We start from the raw sequence: 21,218 nt of genomic DNA, 5'->3' as shown, positions 1-21,218 counted from the left end.
GTATTATACATTTTTACATTTTATTTAATTTTTAATTCGGAGGAAAAATAGGCATATTTTTATCCGTAGTTAAATCAAAATATTATAGAAAATGTAATATTATAATATAAAAATTTTATTATGTAAGATATGTAAAATATGGTAACATGCTGCATAACTGTCTTACAGTAAAATACAGTTCACATTACAGTTAAATACTGTTACATTTACAAAAATCATTTACAGTGTATATATAAAGATTTGATGAATAATATTATAACTTAGAAAAATTTGATATATTATATATATATATATATATATATATATATATATATATATATATATATATATATATATATATATATATATATTTTTTTTTTTTTTTTTTTAATAATATTTGGATTTTACTATGGATTAAAAAATACATACAACGTTTTTTTTCATTAATGATGGTATATACTGGATGATCCAGGAGTTTTAATTGTTTTAAAACACATAATGTACATAAACCATCACAGAATAAGATATAAATAACCACATTTTGAAAATTTCAGAAAATACTTCCAAGGTGATGATATGCATATAACAGTTTTTGTTTTTAATTCTGAATAAAAATAATAATAAAAATACAGGATGAATATGACAAAAACACATAAATAAATAAAAAAAATCTTATTAAAACTTTTTTTTTATTATTATTAAATTTAAATTAGATTCCTAAAAAGTCTTCTTTTGGTTAGCCCTATAGGTCATTGATTCACCTTAGCAGCCAGCTCCCTCTGCCTCTCATTGGGTGTGTCGGGGCCGGGGCCGGGGTTGTGGCCCAGGCCGAGGTGAGTGGAGGGGGAAGAGGACTCGGTTAGATCCTCACTCCCGCAGGACAGCAGCGACTCCTGGCCCAGCAGCAGGGTGGACTCCAGCTTCTCCCTAAGGAGGAGGTAGTGTCTGGTTTTCTCCACCTAACATACCAAAAGAAAATGAATGAACATCATGAGTTCTCAGATCCTCAATAAAATTGTAACATTTTCACATCAATGAACACTTTATCACCAGGCTTTATTCATATTCTAGCTGGTTCATTTGATTTAAGGTTCTATTGTTTATCTACTGTTTTCACACGACAACTGCATTTTTTGATAATGGGTTGTACTTCTTGTTTAGGGAACTTCCATGTTCCAAAAGAATTTAAATAATCACTTCAAACAACAATGGCTGTACTACAAATAATCCAAAAACAGCAAACTGAGTGAAACGTATCTTGGGTTTTGTCTGTTATTTTCATCTGTCATAAAAGTAACATTATGCTAGGAATTTTTACTTGATAGTATCACAACCTCATAGGTGGCCAAAGCCTTTTGAGTTCACTGGTGTTTTGTTCCTCCAGACTAATCCATCTTTGTATTCCACACAGTTCAGAAACATTTTACCTATTAATTATTAATATAGCAACTAAAGCCTCATTTTATGTTTTTGAGGTCATTTGTGGTCTGCTAAAAGATGAACTAATAATTTCACCTCATTGTACCCAGATTTTAAAACACTTCACTGATTGTTTTAAACAAAAGTTACTCCCCATAGTTAACATGCAAGGCTGGGAAGTTTTAAAATGTATTTCACAACAGATTACAAAATAATGACTTTAAAAAGTCATTAGTACCATTTTTCATTACATTACATCTAAAACAAATGAATGGGATTCTGTGCTATTTCATGCTACATTACAAGCAACACACTAAACATCTCATGTCTCAATTCTAGCTCTCGGCCTCCCCAGAATAACCTGTCTAAATCTGCGGTGGAAGATGTTCCTCTTTTTAATAGCATAACTTTTTGCTCTAGCTTTTAACAGAAGCAAGTGCTGGTTAGTTTTTATAGCAGATCTAGCTCAAAGAATATAAAAAACAGATTCACATTCTATTTACAATAACAAAAACTCTCAAGCAACTTGTCGAGGTTTAAAAAGCCTATGCTGTCACCTCCTGCAGGAGGCTCAATTTCTCCAGCTCCCACTGATGGTCCAGGATGAGGCTGTCACTGCGGGGCCGCCAGCCAGCCAGGTTCTCCTCCCCTCGCACATAAGCCACCGACGTGTCCAGCACCCTCCTGCGCCGCCTTTGCATTCCTGCACATTTAGATGTCATTTTATCAACAGAACTTCCTACGATTTACAGATTCAGATTTTTATTGATTCTTAAACAAAATGCCAAATAGAACGCAGTGCAACTGTATAGAATGAAACTTTTACCCATATTAAAAAACAACCCAAACTTATCCTCAACCCTAGGGCCTTGAGGTCTTAACTTGGTCATAATTAAATATAAAATAAAACCTATGATAGTCAGAAAACTAAATACATTTTTTTTCTAAAAATAAATGAGGTTAATGAATCCTTTCTTACTAACCCATCCTATTCTAAATGCCATGGTCAGAATATTTACGGTCAGATTACTTGCACCAGTTTTATGAGTACTTGCACCAGTTTTAAGATAAGATAAGATCTAATAAAAATAAGATCTAATTATATCATAGCAAACCTCTTTAACATTATTAATCAGCTTTTGAGTGACTGATCAGTTTTGTCAGTTTCACAGCTCTGACCTTTTTTTGCAAACTGTTGGCTAGTTATTTTATTTTCATTCGATTACTTTTTATTGCTGCTTTCAGTAGTATGGCAATACATGTGACGTAAAATGTATTTAAACTCACATTGGTAAAATTTGATAGTGAATAAAGCACATAATCTTTATTTAAGGTGATTATTGTTGTCATATGCTGTTGATCTGCCTGAATTATTTGTCTACTAATAAATAAGAATAAATAAGATCCCAGTATTTTTGTTTATCTCAAATTTTATCCTATGTCTGTCCCCCAACCTGATACATTCAAAATAACTTTGCTTGTTCAAACTACTTATTTAAAATGAGTTGAAACAACATACTTCTTTTCAATTTTTTTGGGACAACTTAATTGTGTCATATTCAATCCAATTTTAATTAACAATTAACAACTTGTGTTGGAACAACATAAAGCAATTTTGTGGAACCCAACATACAGTGTACAAACAATTGAGGACATTTGACTATTTAAAAGCAGGCAGATGTATTCATGACCTTTTGAGCAGATCTTCCTAAAATCTAAACAGTCACGAATCATAATGCGACTCCTCAGTGCAACATACAATGAGAAGATTGGTTTCTTACCTGGGCTCCCTGCATCAGCCAGGTGGCATAAACTGAGCTCATACACACCGGTTACACGGTTTCTACATGAAAAATAAGCAACAGAAAAATTTATGACTATACTTATAAGAGGAACACAGCAATGGAAATGTGCTCATCTGTTATCTAATGTAGTCGTACCCTTCAGACGGCCTTAAGGTGCCACTGCTGAAGAGGTTTCTGATGGAGCGAGATGCTGGAAGTTTGGCGTCTCTTGAGTGGAACACCATGCATAAGTCTTTGGTAATCACTGTGGGTTGTGTGCAGTTCTCCATCTAGGAACAGGAATATGTAAAATGATGTAAGTATGTAAAATATTTACAAATCCATAAAGCATAAAAGTAGGAACATACTGCAAGCAATTGAAGCAAATGGCGGTTAAAATAATCATAGATGGCTATTACCCACAAACAGCTGAAGCTTCCAGAAGCAAACATCTTATCTGTTTTAGAACTACAATTGATTATGACAAAATAATTAATTCATACAATTAATGATTAAATATTATAAAAAATACCAGACAACGAAAATACTGGAAATAAATCCTGCTGAAAGATCTCTACCGCGACAATTAATTTTTGAGACTATGATAGACAGATAGAGGATGGATTAGAATCATTTTTCAACGTTGCAATTTTTTTTTTTTAAATGAATCAAAGAATACTTGAAAAATGTACAATGGTTTCTACAAAAATATTATTTCAACATTGAAAACAACAATAATAAGAACACCAAATCATCATATACTGTATGGTTTTGATAGATGTTACTTTAATGTTACATTAGGGAGCTGTTGACATGGAATTGAACCTGATTTTGGTAAAAACCCAAACAATACAAACATAAAATTTGATAAAAAAATAAAATAATAATAAAATTATTTATGTGTAATAACAATGAAATGACACAAGTAGAAAGTGCTGAAATACTGAAATGTATTTAAATATCAAAATTGTTGCATCAAATATGCTCCTTAATTTGTAATGTATGTTGGATTCAAGTCAAGTGATTGGCTGGGCCATTCTACAGCTTGATTTTCTGTCTCTGAAAGCATTTTAGAGTTTCCCTGACTGTGTTTTGGATCAGTGTCTTACTAAAATGTCCACTCTGGTTTCATCTTCTTCATCCTGATAATTTAGATGTAGATGTGGACTGAAGCAGCTAATGTTCATTAACAATGAGGAAGGGCAAAGGCTGGCTGAATAACTACAAAGAGATTTCAGCTATGTCTGGGCTTTCGCTGCCTTTCTACACATCCCTTTCTTCATGTGTTCAATACTTTTTCCCTTTAATAATGCATAACTTAATGTGTAAATTAATTAATATTGTTTTCTTTGCATATATGGATTTCTTTAGTTGTTAGCAACATCCGGGGAAAATTTCAAGTCAACAGCACCTGGTGACGAGTTCAATAGTTCTTTTCATTATATATTTTACTGTATTAACTTATCACACAAATGTCAACTTCAAGAGCATAACATAAATCTTTCTAAAACATTTTAAACAATCCAAACGGAATATTTTTGCAAGAAACTTAAAATATACCATTTCTATTTCACTATTTAATCAGCTTCATGGAATAATAAATAAAGGTATGTCTTTTTTATCTGATTTCACTGACCTAAAGCAGGGTGGTTTGGTTTATTACAGAAAATTGTTATTATGTATGTATGTATGTATGTATGTATGTATGTATGTATGTATGTATGTATGTATGTATGTATGTATTTATTTACTTATTTTAGTACTTCCAGAACCAAGGCCACTAAAAATGCTGTTGTGTTCTACAGATCCACAAGGTTTGCCTCTCTTTCGCATATGTACTTAATTCAGCCATTCCAAATGCTGTGGGCTGTTTGGTAGATTAAATTAGCTGGAACTAAATCATGCAGGTCTGCAACTCTCCAAAATGAACGTCTCATCTCCCCATATGAATAAGTGCATGGCCTTGCTTACCTCCAGGTAAGCAGACAGAGTCATGTAGATTTTCTCTCCGTAAGGAGTCACACGGTTTAGCAGCAAAGAGTTGTGCATGGATGAATCCCAAGCAGCCTCAAACCGGTAGAATGTCCTATATTAATAGTAGAAAGCAAGCTTAAACATATACATTTCCAATAAAATACAAGATTATTATCATATGAACTTGTTAGAATTTTATAAATATTAAAGGGACAGTTCACCCAAAAATAACAATTCACTCATTTTTCACTCACCCTCAAAACCTTTGACAAAACCTTTGATATTCTTTCTTCTTAACATTAAAAGAGATATTTTGAAGAAAGCAGAAAACCTGTAACCACTGACTTCCATAGTAAAATAATAATAATAATAATTAATAATAATAATAATAATAATAATAATAATAATAATAATACAAAACAGTAACAAAACAAACACTATGAAAGTCAATGGTTAAAGGTTTCCAGCTTTCTATAGAATATCATTGTACGTGTTCAACAGAGAAAAGACAAGAAATAAAGACTGACAGGTTTGGTAAAGGGAGGGTTAAATTATGACAGAATTTTTATTTTGGGCGAACTATCTCTTTAAAAGAAAAAACAGTTGAGTTTTACATTTTTTAAAATCAATTAATGTGATATCGGGGGCTGACAAGAACCCTTTTAGCTTAGCTTAGCATAAATTATTGAGTTGGATTAGACCATTAGCATCTCTCCTCAAAATTTCAAAAAAGAGCTTTGATAATTTTCTTTTTTGAAGCTTCTCTCTTCTATTATGTCATGAAAAGTTGCTCCCAATGTGTAATAATCAACGAACGTTGCTGCCAAACCCAATGTAAGTACACAATGTAACTACAGAAGGGTCAAGCTTTCAATGGGAAAATTATTAATTCATCTATTCATTCATTTTCTTTTTGGCTTAGTCCCTTTATTAATCCAGGGTCGCCACAGCGTAATGAACGGCCAACTTATCCAGCACATGTTCTACGCAGCGGATGCCCTTCCAGCTGCAACCCATCTTTGGGAAACATCCATACACACTTATTCACACTCATTCACTACGGACTATTTAGCTTACCCAATTCACCTGTACCGCAAGTCTTTGGACTGTGGAGGAAACCGGAGCACCTGGAGGAAACCCACGCAAACGCGGGGAGAACATGCAAACTCCACATCGCCAGGAACATTGTTTAAACTGTTTTGGGATTTATTTGGGGGGGAGATGCTAAATGTCTAATCAGATAAAATGATTCATGCTGAGTTAAGCTATACTAAAATGCTCCTGCCAGACCCAGAGATTGGTTAAATGATTTAAAAAATGGTAAAACTAACCTATTTAAATCTATGGGACTCATTATACAAGCCTATTTCTAAAAACAAAAACAAATTTATTAAATGCAAAAGCAAAACACTTAATAACAATGATAAACTTTGATAAAACATATCATATTGTAAAGACATTTTAAGAAAACAAAAGTGTGGAGCAGACGACATATACAGTATGCACACAACAAAACACTTCATCAAAAGATATGAATACTGCCACCAATGAAATAAAAACATTAACACCAAGCAATAAAAACGACAAAAATGAAACAATAATGATGAGAGACGAAAGACGTGAACATTGAAGAAGAGAGGCAGGTAGAGGGGGACACTAATACCTAGAATCAGTCCCCAAGGAAATGCTTTAGGTGGAAGGAAAGAATCAATGACAGATTTATAGGCAAGAGTTCAGAGAGGCCAACTGCTGTCTTTGGTTATTATTGAAGCATATAGTAATTTTGTCTCAATGAGGGATGTAATTGCATTTCCTTTCAACTCAATCCACTCTTTACAGACCTCCAGGAAGTACAAACACACAAGTATTGGCCCAGAATTTCATGAGAAAGTACTACATGATAACAGTATGGGCTGCCTGTTGTACATAATTTATATTCACCTTGTTGAACTTCCAGTCTAAACCCTGCTCACTCTGATAAAAGAAAAAATTAGGTCATAACCTGTTGGAATGATCACAGATTGGATGCACTTATATTTCTGGCCCTCAGCCTGTTAAAGATCTTAAATCTCTAAATGCCTGAGTCAGGCGTGCTGTACATGAGAGGAGCCGAACGTTTCTGAGGAATGTGATAGATGAGCTTGTGTGCTTTAGATGTTGAGTGTTAAAGTGAATGGCCCGGCATGACCCAGTGGGCAGCTTTGAGGCATGGAGAGAGAAAAGGAGTGGAAGAGGTCCTGGAAATTTATTTGTTGAAAAGATAAAGAGAAATAAGAGAAGGAGATAAAGGGGGAATCTCAAAAGTCACTATGGGGTTGCCCACATAGAAAATTCCTCTTTTTAATCAACCAAAGGTAGCAGAGTTAGTTAACAACAGTAAGTTCTTAAACCACCCAAACATGCAAATTTGTCATAATCTATTTCTGTGGGAACATATATACAGTTCTAGGATACAGATAAATTTCTGGCATACATGCAGATATTATTAAAGAAGATTATCAGATATTATTAGCCCTGTTGTTATCCTGCAGTTATTAACCTGTTTTTTTATGCTTTTAAATTTTCCCTAATTTATGTTTGAGAGTTTTTTTAACACATTCCTAAACAGAATAGTTTTAAGAACGTCCCACTTTATATTAAGTGGCCTTAACTAATATGTACTTACACAGGAGTTAATAGTTTGTTACAATGTACTTATTGTGTAAATACATGTATTTACTGTGTACTTATGCTTGATTAAATACCTATATGTAATTACATCTGTAATTAACTTTTGTATTTACATTTGTAAATACACTGTAGACCATCCCTCACACCTTAACCCACCCATAAACCTACCCGTACCACCAAACCTGTCCATAACCCAACCTCTATCCCAACTCAAAAGCACCACAAGTGTTCTCAAATACATCATAAACACAGTAAGTACATTGTATTTATTTTCTGATGCAAGTACATAGTAGTTAAGGACACTTAATATAAAGTGAGACCCTAATTTCAAAAAACTAATTCTTTTGCCTTTGCTATGATTACAGCACATAATATTATACAAGATATTCTATGCTGGTATTCAGCTTGAAGGGCAAAAAAGAAAACAAAAATACTTGCAAAATTCTGTTCAGTTCCTACCATTGTAAGGAGCATTAAAATGGGGAGATGAAGATGTTTTGTCTATTCTTGAGCCTTAAAATGTTATATGTAGGAAATCTAAACACATGTAAGAATGGATGAAAGCCTTGGACATGTGCCATTTTGTTAACTGACTTCACAGATTCTGTTCTTTAGTTTGGAATCTGAATGTTTAGCTTATTCTTGTATTGTAAATCTAAATAAAAGCATGCTTGTTTGTGTTTCGCTATACAGTGGAAGACACCTGTATGCTCCAATGTTGTTGGGTTTGCAATATTCCTAAATTTCTTCTGTTTTTCAGCAGAAGTAAAAAAATAATAATAATAATTAAAAGTAAGTAAAAAAAAAACAATTATTTAACAATTATTTTCAAAAATAGCTAAAAAATACATTGTATAGGTGAAAATAAAAGAAAATATGTAAAAAAAAAAAGTAAAGATCATCTTTCATTATGTTTTTTTTTTGTTTTGTTTTTGTAAATGTCCTACTGTAAATATACTGATAAAAACTTTTTTTTTGTTTCACAATATGCATTTCTAAGCACTTGAAATGTTATTTTTTCCGTTTTTCTAATAGTTGTAGATTGGACAAATGTCTATCCTAGCTTTCAAATTTGAATGTTTTATGTTTGAATGTTTTGGTGGTTTATGACCTCATATTTGCAAATAATTGTTGACAGGGATTAAATCACTGATGACTCCTTTGATTAATAACTAATCATTTATGACTTAATTTATTAATACAATCTTATTGATACAGTTTTTATTAGTTTCTGGTGTGGCAGTCATTAATCAAAGGTTTAGTTTTTCATGAATTATAGATTAAATTCATGAAGTTTTCATCTGACCATTTTATAAATCATTTTAGTAAACCTATATTGATTTTCCCTTTAAAAAGATTAATCCTAAATGATCATTTATATAAAGAAAATATTAGTATTACTATTTTAGTCAATGGTGCCTTGGTTTTTGTATAATTTGGTAATAGTTTATTCTTTAACTATGTTTTAAAATTGCCTTATATTAAAAAAACAAACTACAACATAAAAAAAGAGTTTTTTTTGCAGTAATTACAAGTAAGATCCATTTATTTATTCTAACAATAAAATGAACTAAAGATTTTTTTTCTTTTATAGAATGCAAAGGTCCCATGAATGTTTAAGATTCTTTATGAAAGGACTTACAACACAATAAACAACTAGGGATTCTACAGAGTAGCGATTCCTTTCATGAGGATCGGCTAATACTGAGAACCGATTTTGATGCTTTAAGTTTATAATGCATAGTGTGACAAGTAAGCGGAGATCTCTCCTTACATAAGAGAATAAATGAAGGATGTTGCATATAATTCCTTAAACATTTCTCTTATAACCTTTTTGGTGTATTTGTGTCATGATCAGAAGCAGCTTTACAAAAAAATAATAGAAAAACAGAATAAAAAATGTACTGCAACTAATTTTGGGAAAAAAATTGGAATCACTGCTAATGATGGAAGAATTCAACATGAAAAAGTCTGGAGTGCACATTTGATTCTCGCAGCCATTACTAAACCATTCAAAAGATGCACCTTTTAAATAGAAAAAGTGTGTTCGGTGTGATCCGGCCCTTACTCTGCCTAAACTCATAAACAAACACTTGGGACCAGTTCATGAGATCTGCCATTAGTGAGTACTGATCGAGTCATGAAATGTGATTATCAGCCGATACCGATCTCTGGCCGATCGATCGGAGCACCCCTATAAACAACCTTTATTTAAGACTAACGTTTTTGAAACATAAAACTATTACTTAAAACTTCTACATTATTGGATTACACATAAAGGGCTCGTGGACCATTAAAGGACAGCAACACGCTGTAAAGACTCAGTTAACTAATTATACTATCTAGCATTCTAGATGTAAATAAGGTTCTAAGTCACTCCATCCCAATGACGGCTGTTTGTAAAGTTCCATTAAGTGAGAGCACTCAATAATCTCATTTCTGATGGAATTGTTCACTCCTAAATAACAACATAAATTAAGCTTACCACACCAAGCAAGATGAGAGATTGTGTGAGGATAATTCCATCCTCCCATTTACACATGATAAAAGACATTTCCTGTTGCTTTTACCTTCCAATATTTCTTTCCCTTAATTTTCTTATATCAGCCAAGCCTAACTATAACTCATGTTCTTGGCAAAATAAACAGCAATACTTTCCGTATTAAGTTTATTGATTCTGCTTGTATCGAGGACCTAAATAACACTGAAAAATTGCTCAGTGTGCAGGGGTAAGAAAGCAAGCATGCTACCACTGAGGTAATGCTTACATGGATTGTTGAGCTGCCACCCAGGCTGCTGGAAATGAAAACTGTTTTCCGTCACATAGATGGGAGACTCATTGGACAGCAACTACACTTGAGGGTGTTGTTTTGTGGACAGTGCTTACAGAACAGTTGACAAGGAGACAAGTTTGTACTACGAAAAAATATGAAATGCTTTAAGGAGTCATGTTTACATTTTAAATTCCAACAATAATAATTAGCTGCATATTTTTTATATAAATGACTTTTTTTTTTTTGCCACTTTTCACTTTTTTTTAATTTAATGATTAGGTTTACTACTGAGGTTTACTAATGATTAGATAAACTACACACAATAAAAAATGACTTTTTCTGCTTGTTCAAACTATTCATTTAAAATGAGTTGAAACAATACAATTTCTAAACTGTTTTTGGGACAACTTAATTGTTTTGTGTTGAATGGACTTAAACTTGAAAAAGAAAACAATTTAGTTAACTTAATCGATTTGCATTGGGACAACATAAAGGAATCATGAGGAGCCCAGCAGTTTTTTTTTACATAGTTACAATGCCTGTTAAGTCCTTTTACACTATTTAGACTAGTGTAAAAATACAATACTTAATGGTTAACTCTAATATACAGTAGCATAGAGGGTGAAAAATGATTTTTAAAATAAAATCTTACTTTTTTTTATTGCCTTATATTAAAAATGAATTATGATTTAAAAATCCAATTTAAATAAATGTTTTTTTTATCTAGAAATGCCAAGTAAGAATAATTTATTTATGCAAACAATAAAAAAAAAAATCTAAGGTGCAGTAGTTGATTGTCTTTAGAAAAATTTTGTTGTGCTGGTTGAAAGTCTCTATAGTAATGATTAATGTAAATAATCTAAATGTATTTACAGTATATGTATTTTATATTCTGGGTGAGGCATAAGACAAAAAAATGTTTGTCCAATTAAATATTGTTGTGCCGATAATTCCCATAATTCTGATAAGTAGCCCAAACTGTCTGTCAGCAAATGTAGATTTGTACAACTGTGCATCTCTTTGTTCATGCAGATCCGCCGATGCTCATTTACATGGGCCATGGTCATGTGGACAGCAGTAAAAACAAATGCTGAATCAAAACTTTTAAATTCATGAATCAATTTTGTAGTTACTTTTGTACACTGGAGGAAGGATGACACCATGGCTAAGGGATTTCTTTTAGACAGGTAATGTTATGTTTTAAACTATTTTAGTCACGCAAAGTTTATGTAGATTTTGTTGTTTTAAGAATGGGTTATATGCACAGAAGTGTTGCTCAGCCACTGAAATCTTCAGGAAAAAGATTGATGTGACTGTTTTCAATTTCATAAGAGACCTTTTACATCATCAATAATGTAGATTTTTATTTAGTTTAACAACAAAACATAAGTAAATAGCGTTATTCCACCTAACCTGCTTTACTGAGCTGAAGTTGGTTTTATGTTCACATTGGTTAATTTTTGAACAATGACAACCTGTGACACGCTCCCTATATTGTTTACCATGCTACTCTGAATATTTGGTCTGAAATAATGGTTTAGTAAGTAAGTAAGTATGGCTTAGTAGTAAATGTAATTCCTGCACTTTGTCGGCCAACCACTAAGCAGTACATGAGAGTGTGTGACCAGCGATCCTTGCATGCATGAAATATTCCACATTATGACAAGTTTTGCTTGCTACAGAACTAAAAATGTATCAGATATAATACAGTTTTTTTTTTTTTCAGAATTGTAGTATTATAAAGTACTACAAAGTTTTCTAACTGGTGAATGACATGACCTAGTGTGTCTCTGTCATCTTTAATGTGTGCGTTCATAATTTCAGGAGGCGTGGCTTTGGACAACAGGGGAGGGGTCGAATTTGAAAGATATTACGCTAACTGGATTTAGGCAGATCACCTACTGCACCTTTAAGGTTCTTTATAGAGCGACTTATGCCAATAAACACAATAAACAACCTATATTTAAGACTAAAGTTTCTAAAACTACACATAAAACTATTACTAAAAAGTTCTACATTAATGGATTGCACATAAGGGGCTCGTGGACCATCAAAGACCAGCAACAAAGCTAAACGATGTACAAAAAAGATTAAATATACTATTTAGGTACATAAATGCTTGCTATAGGTAATAATATTATATCAAGTTTATAATTTTTTTTATATAAAAATTATAATACATTCTCTGCTTGACATTTTATGCTTTTTCATTAAAATATTTTCTTGCTGTCAGTAATGTAGATTAAAGTGTTTTGTGTCACTTTTTATTTATTTAGTGGATGTTTTCATTGGCCTTCTTAAACTACCAGGATTATAATGGCTTATTATTTAGTTCAACTATAGCTCAGTATTGATTACCATAGTTCAGAAAAAATCTGTTTATTCACATCATCATCATCATAACGCCACTTAGTAAAATATAGTTAGAAGTTATGCTTTTAAACAAACACCAATATGCTGGAAAAAAAAATCACAATGTTTGGTTTGCAACTTATTTATTTAATATATATATATATATATATATATATATATATATATATATATATATATATATATATATATATATATATATATATATATATATATATATATATGTATATATATATATATATATACATATATATATATATTTTTTTTTTTTTACCAGAACCTGAGAAGACATTTACAGAGCACAGCTGAACCATATATGAAAAACACTACACTATAACTGTTCAATATCTAGTCACACAGATTGTTCATTTATGTGCAAGAAAAATAAAACAATCAATGTAATCTGTCATGTCAATCATGTGAATATGTGATCTGTAAATGTGCTCAGGCAAACTAGTCCTGGCAAAGCAAAAAGAGAAACATTACTTTTTTTTTTTACAAAAAAGCTAATTATTAGATTAGCTATTATTAATTATTAGATTACAGCTGTTCTGATTTGATAATTACAGAAACAGTGGCTCTTAAAATTGTTTGCTCTGAGTCATTTAGCCAATATTGTGTGAAACATTTAAATGAATTGGATCAACACTGCCTCCTTGTGGTAAAAAAGCTAATCGTGAGCATAGAATGCCAAGGAGGGCTAATCGTCAATAAACTTCATTAAACACATTTTTTGGTTCTAGATTGTAAATCTCAGCGCACTAACATAACACAAATTTTGTTCAGGATTTGTGATTAATATTGAGGTTAGCTGAGCGAAGCCTCCTGCCCATAAACAACACAGAGCTCATGGTGTGTGGTCTGGCCCGCAGTTTTCACCCCACACAGGCGAAGTTGTGTTTTACGGTGTTGCTTTGACATTTGTGATGGAACTTGATCTGGTTGCAGAGCAGTTTAAATGAAACCATACATTTTTAATTAGGAGATGTCATCTAATTTGTTGAGAATTTGTTGAGCAAGAGCAATAAATTTACGCAGGGACTGATGGAGTGTGTGTGGTAAGAGTGACTCATTACTAAAAAAAATTACATGTAGTTTAAACTGAGGAGAAGGATTCACAGACATAGATTACACATTTATTTATGAAGCTGTCTTAAAATCAACTCAGCCAACAAAAATATATTTGAACAAAAATGTTTGAATGTTTTGCCAAAAATTCCTGTTAAAGCTACAGTTCACCTTATCATACAAACCTTGATGAGTTTTTTTAAAGAATGTCTAGAAATATCAACAGTATGACCAAATTCAAAATTGTGAGAATTTCCAAACATATGTGTTGTCAAAACGATAACATTGTTTTCTCCTTTGTAACTTTTTTTTTTTTTGCACAGGTTTTCTTAAATAAACACTCCACTTTTTGGAAATGGGCTCATTTTACAAGCAATCTAGAGTTAATCACTTGAGTTTTACCATATATGAAACCATTCAGCCGATCTTCAGGTCTAGCAGAAGCATTTTAGCTTTGCTCACCATAAACAATCAAATCGGCTAGCAAATGTCTAAGAACTATACTCCTATTCTGGTGTATAAATCAAGAAACGTTGAATGGGTTTTCTTAAACAAACACTCCACTTTTTTATTTTTATTTTTTTTAAATAGGCTGATTTTACAAGTAATCTAGAGTTAAACAGAAAAGTTTTACCATTTAAACCATTCAGCCGATCTCCGATCTAGTTGGAGCATTTTTAGCTTAGCATAAACTATCAAATCAGCTGTAAGAACTATATTCCTATTTTGGTGTATTAATCAAGGAACTTTGCATGGGTTTTCTTAAAGATACACTCCACTTTTTTTGTTTGTTTGTTTGTTAATAGGCTCATTTTACATGTAATCTAAAGTTAACACATGAGTTTTACCACACTTTAAACCATTCAGCCAATCATCAGGTCTAGCTGAAGTATTTTTAGCTTAGCTTAGCATAAACCATCATATCGGCTAGCATATAAGAAATATACTCTGCATATTAATCAAGGAACTCTGCTGCTGTACCATGGCTACCTACAGCTGGGTAACTTTCAGGGCCTTTGTAATATCACTGGAATGACAGTAGGACTATAATTCCAAGCCATAACCTAGCCAATACAAAGATTTATGCTAAGCTTAGCTAAAAGTGCCTCTGTCAGACCTTGAGATCAGCTAAATGGATGAACAAAAATCATTAAACTCAACTGTTTAGCTCTATTATACTTGTAAAATGAGCTTATTAAAAACAAAAGTTTGCCCCTAACTTGCAGCATATTTGAGCTCTCTTGACCACCATAAGAACATTAATAAAGGTGGTACTGTATAATCCCAACTATCAATTTAGCAATGTCATCCAAACAACTTTTGTTCATAACCTTGTTAAAACTTCTAGTTAGGGAATATGGCTATGATCTCTACAACACCTCCTGCATATTGTATAATTCAGCAAAAATGCAGCCCGTATAAAAGTCAAGCCATGCAATCCAGTCACCTATAGAGGTGCCAACAAAGTCAGAAACAAAACAGAAGCTTCACACGCAAAAGCATTTCCATGGGAACCAGAGAGAAATTCTCTCACATTTTCAGAAATAGAAGGAGGGGACGAGAAATTAAATAGACAAACCAACAGGGGTGCAAAAATAAGCAGCATTTAAGAGCCAAAATATGACAAAGAACGATGGAGGCTGATTAGACAGATGGTTCGAGAAACAAAGGGATGAAATTTTACATTCGTTGCGCTTGTGAGAGGAATAGGATTCGAAGGGAATATACCTAGGCATGTCCGAATCAAGAAACTGTCTGGAAAAACACAAAACAACATTCTGTTAGTGGACTAGAGAAAAGTCAGAATTAGAAATGTGTGGAGAGAAGCTCATGTGGAGGCCCAGCAGCTTGTTTCTGAGGATTTTAGATATAATATGGCTGTCAAGGCCTAGGCACAACTCTCCTGTCACATCTTATTCTTGATCTGCTGCATTGGTGCATGAATCCAGCTCTGATATGTTTTATGGATCGTGTGGACTATCATGTAAGGACTTAAAATGGAGGAGAGGAGGTCACAGCTGCATGATATCTGAATATCTGTTAAGCATCTGTGATATGCAGGTGCTGATAATGCATTTAAACCATTAGGAATTTACTTGAAGCATGTTTGCAAAGTCTGGATGCTGATATATGATGCCCATCTAATGTGATAGCAGTAATGCATTGCAGATGACAAAATGCTTTGTTTGGCTGTTAGCGTAACATGACATGAGCAACATGGTTTTGATTAACTATCACGATGGGAGAATGTTAGTGATGGGTTAAATCTGTTAATAAATTGTGATTGTAAGCGTTAAACATTCTTCTCAGTGTGATGATGCCAAGAGCTGGATCAGCTATGTGTTTCAGTGAGTAGGTACTTGAGAGTCAGACACAGTGAATGGAATGAGCAGATGAGAATGGACACAAATGCAGACCAGCATCGGATGAGAAGACTTGCACAGCCAGCAAGGAGGTGAACTAGAGAACCAGTTTTCAGTGTTCTGCCTGTATGAAAACAGGGAATGTTTATATTTATATTTTAGATTGATTTTGTCTGCTTATTAAAGGGATAGTTCACCAAATCTTTTTATGTCGAACACAAAAGAAGACATTTTAAAGAATGCAGGAAACCATTGACTTCCAAATTATTTGTTTTTCCTACTACGAATGTCAGTAGTCACTGCGTTCCAACATACTTTAGTATATCTTGTGCTCAGCAGAAAAAAACATCAAACTTGTTTGGAACAAGGAAAAGGTTGATCAAATGGCAACAGAATTAGTATTTTTTGGTGAACTGTCTCTTAAAATTGTGACCTCCATCATCAAGACTAATAAAACCACTTATTTTTCTTGTGTGCAGTAGGAAGGATTGATAATTCTGAAATTTCTGAAGCCAAAAAAGAGCAGTTGTATGGATTAGTTTGTCAGTCAAGCAATGTTTTAAAAGCTTTACAAACCCCGGTGGTTATACAGCAAAATCTCTGCAAGCACAATCCTACAATTGTGAAAGAGGCATGTTGAGAAGCTGCATTATATAATCATATAAAATAGTGTAAGATTTTAATGACTTTTAAGAGAGCCAAGAACAAAACATTTTGCACAAATTAAAATGGTAATGCTTGTAATTACACATGAGTTAGCCTTTAATTTTACTGTTTGTGATATACACGTGTTACATATTTGATATTGATAGTAATATGACATCTGCTAGAGCAGGATGCTGTTGCTATAGTAACCTCTTCAGGTGAACATAATATCTGCAAAATGCTACATTTGTGAGAAACTGCAAAAACATACTTTCAGGTAAAATGAATACTACGTGGCAGGACTATGGTGACAATTTTTGTTCTTTAGAAATGTTTTTGAGGAATCAAGCATTATTTTTGTGCAGTTCTTTGCACAACACCAAATATATACCACAAACCAACTTTGTGTCTATTAATTGTAATTAATATATTTGCCTCACCTATCTATCTGAAACGTACAACAAATCATATCTTAAGTCAATGATTCCCAAAGTGGGGGGTCGCAAGATAATGACATGGTGGCGTTTGGTCATTTCCAAAAGTCAAATAAAATTTCTGAAACTACTATAAATACCATATTTTATCCATAAGCCACAGAAGATACAAATAGTAGTTAATAGGCAATCAAGTCCATTAAAAATGAATAGAGGCCTCTACTGAACATTGAGGTCTCTCTTTAGAGTGGTGGTCTCTAAAATTAAACCAAGAACAGACTTGTGCTAAAAACACCAGCCAGGTGAGGTTAATATTAAATTAAAAAAATTAATAAATCACTATGACCATTATATGGTTGTTTTTTATGTTGTCAATATGTTCCTGTTTATTTACAGTTGAAGTCAGAAATATTAGCTCCCCTAAATTATTAACCCCCTGTTTATTTTTTTCGCCAATTTCTTTTTAACGGAAAGAAGATTTTTTTGAACACATTTCTAAACATAATAGTTTTAATAACTCATTTCTGATAACTGATTTATTTTATCTGTCATGATGACAGTAAATAATATTTGACTACATATTTTTAAGACACTTCTATACAGCTTAAAATGGCATTTAAAAGCTTAACTAGGTCAGTTAGGTTAACTAGGCAGGTTAGGGTAATTAGGCAAGTTATTGTATAATGATGGTTTGTTCTGTAGACTATCAAAAGAAAAAAAAATTGCTTAAAGGGGCCAATAATTTTGTCCCTAAAATGATTTTTAAAAAATTAAAAACTGCTTTTATTCTATACAAAATAAAATAAATAAGACTTTCTCCAGAAGAAAAAAATATTATCAGACACACTGTGAAAATTTCCTTGCTCTGTTAAACATAATTTGGGAAATATTTAAAAAAGAAAAAAAAAGAAATTAAAAAGAGGGTAATAATTCTGAATTCAACTGTAGGTCTACTATTGTGTGCAAAATGTTTGTATATTTATAACCACCTCCGAAGATGTTGGGGGTCGTGAGTCACTGGCATTGTTATTTTGTGGGTCGCAGACTGAAAAGTTTGGGAACCCCTGTCTTAAATTACGTATTTAAAATTTGCAAAAACATAGACAGCGCCCTCTAGTGGATTTATCCCGTGAAATATGTCACGAAATGTACCTGGAGCATTTTATTTTACATTTTGCAAAAATGTAGGCTGAGGGAAGTATTTTCTATGAGCCTGGGCTAAATAGTATCTGCCACCTAAAAAACATAAAGTGGATCACTAATATGAAGCCAGCACCCACTAAATGGAATAAGCCATCTTTCAAAATGACTTAATATTACTAAAAATAACCAAGCATTGTTAATTTACACTTAGTCATTCAAATTCTGTACATCAACAGTGTTCATTTTGTTAATGAGAGGAAATAATTGCAGCCCATATTTACACATTGATCTAAACATTGCTCTCTGCAGATTGTATTACATCTGCATGTTTGTTATCAGTATAATTACTTAACTTATTATTATTGATGAACTTGTTTTCACTTCCAATGAAAGAGAAAATAACCTATACATTTATAAATAATAATGATCACGCTAAATCACAATTCAGTTTCTTTACTTTTTTGGTGTTCTTGTGTAGTTTGCTTAATGACCACCAGTGTCACTAATAACTTCTGTATTCTACATATAACACTTCATTATCAAAATGTTCGGACCTTAATTGGTGGATCAGATTCCCCTGCACCCAATGCTATTTGCATCCTGTCTAAATCTTAAATGCCTTAATATGGCAGTTTTAGGATTTTCTATTTGTCAGCCGGCACAACCGTGCAGCAGGTTATAGTATGTTTTTGCAAAGGAACATTAAAGTGTGATTATACAGTACTTCTTGTCTTTATCTAAGGCTGGCACTGTTGCGGTGCTGTTTGATTCAGAATCGCTCCCTTGTGACAAGCCTTTACGAGCTGTTTGGAAGGTTTGGTTGACTGACTCATTTCATTTGGCAAGAACTCATAGCTTTAAAGTTGTGCAGAGAACTGTTTGTCACAGGCTTGGCTCCAGCTCTCAGATCATATGCCAAAGCTGTGGAGAAAGTCATATTAAGCACAGAAATCACTAAAAGGGAGATTTGCTGTTAAAAAGAGATGAGGGAAAACAGACCAAGGTGAAGAAAATTTGCTACTGAGTTTTCTGGGAGAAACAATTCCTCCTCTATGTAATGAATGCAAGCCCTTTAAGATCTCTTATGTTTAGTTTCAAAGCTGGTCTTCAATTTGGGAATATACCTGTCATCATGCGTGGGTCGAATGTATCCTGCAGACAGTATGTTCAAAGAGAGAATATTGGGGTCGATGATTGCCTCATCTGCTTCAGGCGTGTTCCGGATACGTCCTGCAAACCACGAAAAACCCCGCATCCCATTTGATCACTATCACTCTAATTTAAACTTAAGACTTGAGTCTGTGAGGCAAAACTCACCAACAACCAGCTCTCGCACTTCCTTCCAGTCAATGTCTCTTCCTGTCTCATGTACCATGGTGACTGTAACTCTCCTTTGGATGCCCTGTTATTATGAAAACATTACTTTAAGTAAAATATCAGAATTTAACTCTAATGTTAAAATACCCGCCCAGGCTCAGTGTAAAAGAATGCCTTCACAAACATGCTTACAAAATTTCTAAAGTTTTACCTTTACACACTGTAAAAAGTAACTAGTTATGTACTTATAAAGTGTGTAAACCTGTTGACTTTTCTTTAAAAAGTGAGTGAACGTTCTTTGCCTTGGAACTGTAAACATAACTTATTAAATAACTATGAACACATTTTTCATTTATTTAATAATTACGTCAATAATTTTAAGATAATGAGGTTCCTCACTTTTTAAAAAAATAAAATCAACAAATATCTTTAGAATCAACAGGTTTACACACTTTTTTTACAACCCCAAATCAGAAAAAGTTGGTACAGTATGGAAAACGCAAATAAAAAAAAAGACAGTAGTGATTTCTAAATTTACTTGACTTGTCTTTAATTGCAGAAAATTCAACAAACATTATTTAATGTGTTCGTGATTATTTTTATAGGCTTCCATTTAGCACAGTTTTAACTGGCATTTGTGGATGTAACTATGTATTGTGGAGCTTGACAAAGATCTGCCAAAGTAGTCCTGAGCCTATGTAGTGATATCATTTATAGATGTATGACGATTCTTGAGTGCTGCCTGAGGGATCGGAGATCACGGTAGTTCAGCCTTAGCTTGCGCCCTTGTCCTTTACGCACTGAAATTCCTTGAATATTTGTTATGTACTGTTGAATGTAAAATATCCAAATGTCTTCCTATCTTTTTTGAGGAACATTGTTTTTAAACAATTAAATTTACATATTTGCTGGCAAACTGGTGATCCTAGGCCCATCTTTGCTTCTTAAGTACTAGACCTTTCTTGGTGGCTGCTTTTGTACCCAATTATAATTACAATCACCTCTTTAAAATCACACTATTTAACCAATTTACCTGATTACTAGCCCTTAATTGCACTTTTTTTTAAATGTCTTGCAAAAACACCAAAAGCAACAAATAAATATATATTAAATATATTTATATATTTAATATATATTATTTATATATTATTTATAAACAAATAAATATAAGTCATGAGGAAACATTGAATATTGTTTGTTGTTATCTACAATGAAATACAAGTAAATTTAGAAATGACTACTTTTTTATTTGCGCTTTCCATACTGTCCCAACTTTCT

At 32.8% G+C, this 21,218-nt stretch overlaps 1 protein-coding gene across 43 annotated transcripts in view; it reads right to left on the bottom strand.

Annotated features, from left to right (window-relative positions):
• The window catches only part of kif1aa (kinesin family member 1Aa), a 117,709-nt gene that overhangs the window by 10,483 nt on the left and 86,008 nt on the right, over window positions 1-21,218 (bottom strand). For 24 of the 43 annotated variants that reach the window (XM_021477120.3, XM_005165945.6, XM_021477122.3 and 21 more), the window contains 8 exons: window positions 19,941-20,025; window positions 19,748-19,853; window positions 15,767-15,793; window positions 5,154-5,268; window positions 3,339-3,472; window positions 3,180-3,241; window positions 1,956-2,101; window positions 741-938 (listed from right to left, as the gene is read on the bottom strand). In XM_021477120.3, the coding sequence (XP_021332795.2) occupies window positions 741-938; window positions 1,956-2,101; window positions 3,180-3,241; window positions 3,339-3,472; window positions 5,154-5,268; window positions 15,767-15,793; window positions 19,748-19,853; window positions 19,941-20,025 (873 nt within the window). Of the gene's footprint in view, window positions 1-740; window positions 939-1,955; window positions 2,102-3,179; window positions 3,242-3,338; window positions 3,473-5,153; window positions 5,269-6,819; window positions 6,844-15,766; window positions 15,794-19,747; window positions 19,854-19,940; window positions 20,026-21,218 lie in introns of all 43 variants that reach the window. The other 19 variants (XM_021477124.3, XM_073954114.1, XM_073954109.1 and 16 more) reach the window with 2 other exon arrangements.

This window comes from Danio rerio, chromosome 6 (assembly GCF_049306965.1).
Source record: "Danio rerio strain Tuebingen ecotype United States chromosome 6, GRCz12tu, whole genome shotgun sequence".
In the NCBI taxonomy this organism is placed as follows: Eukaryota; Metazoa; Chordata; class Actinopteri; order Cypriniformes; family Danionidae; genus Danio; species Danio rerio.
This window is presented reverse-complemented; position numbering and strand designations above follow the sequence as displayed.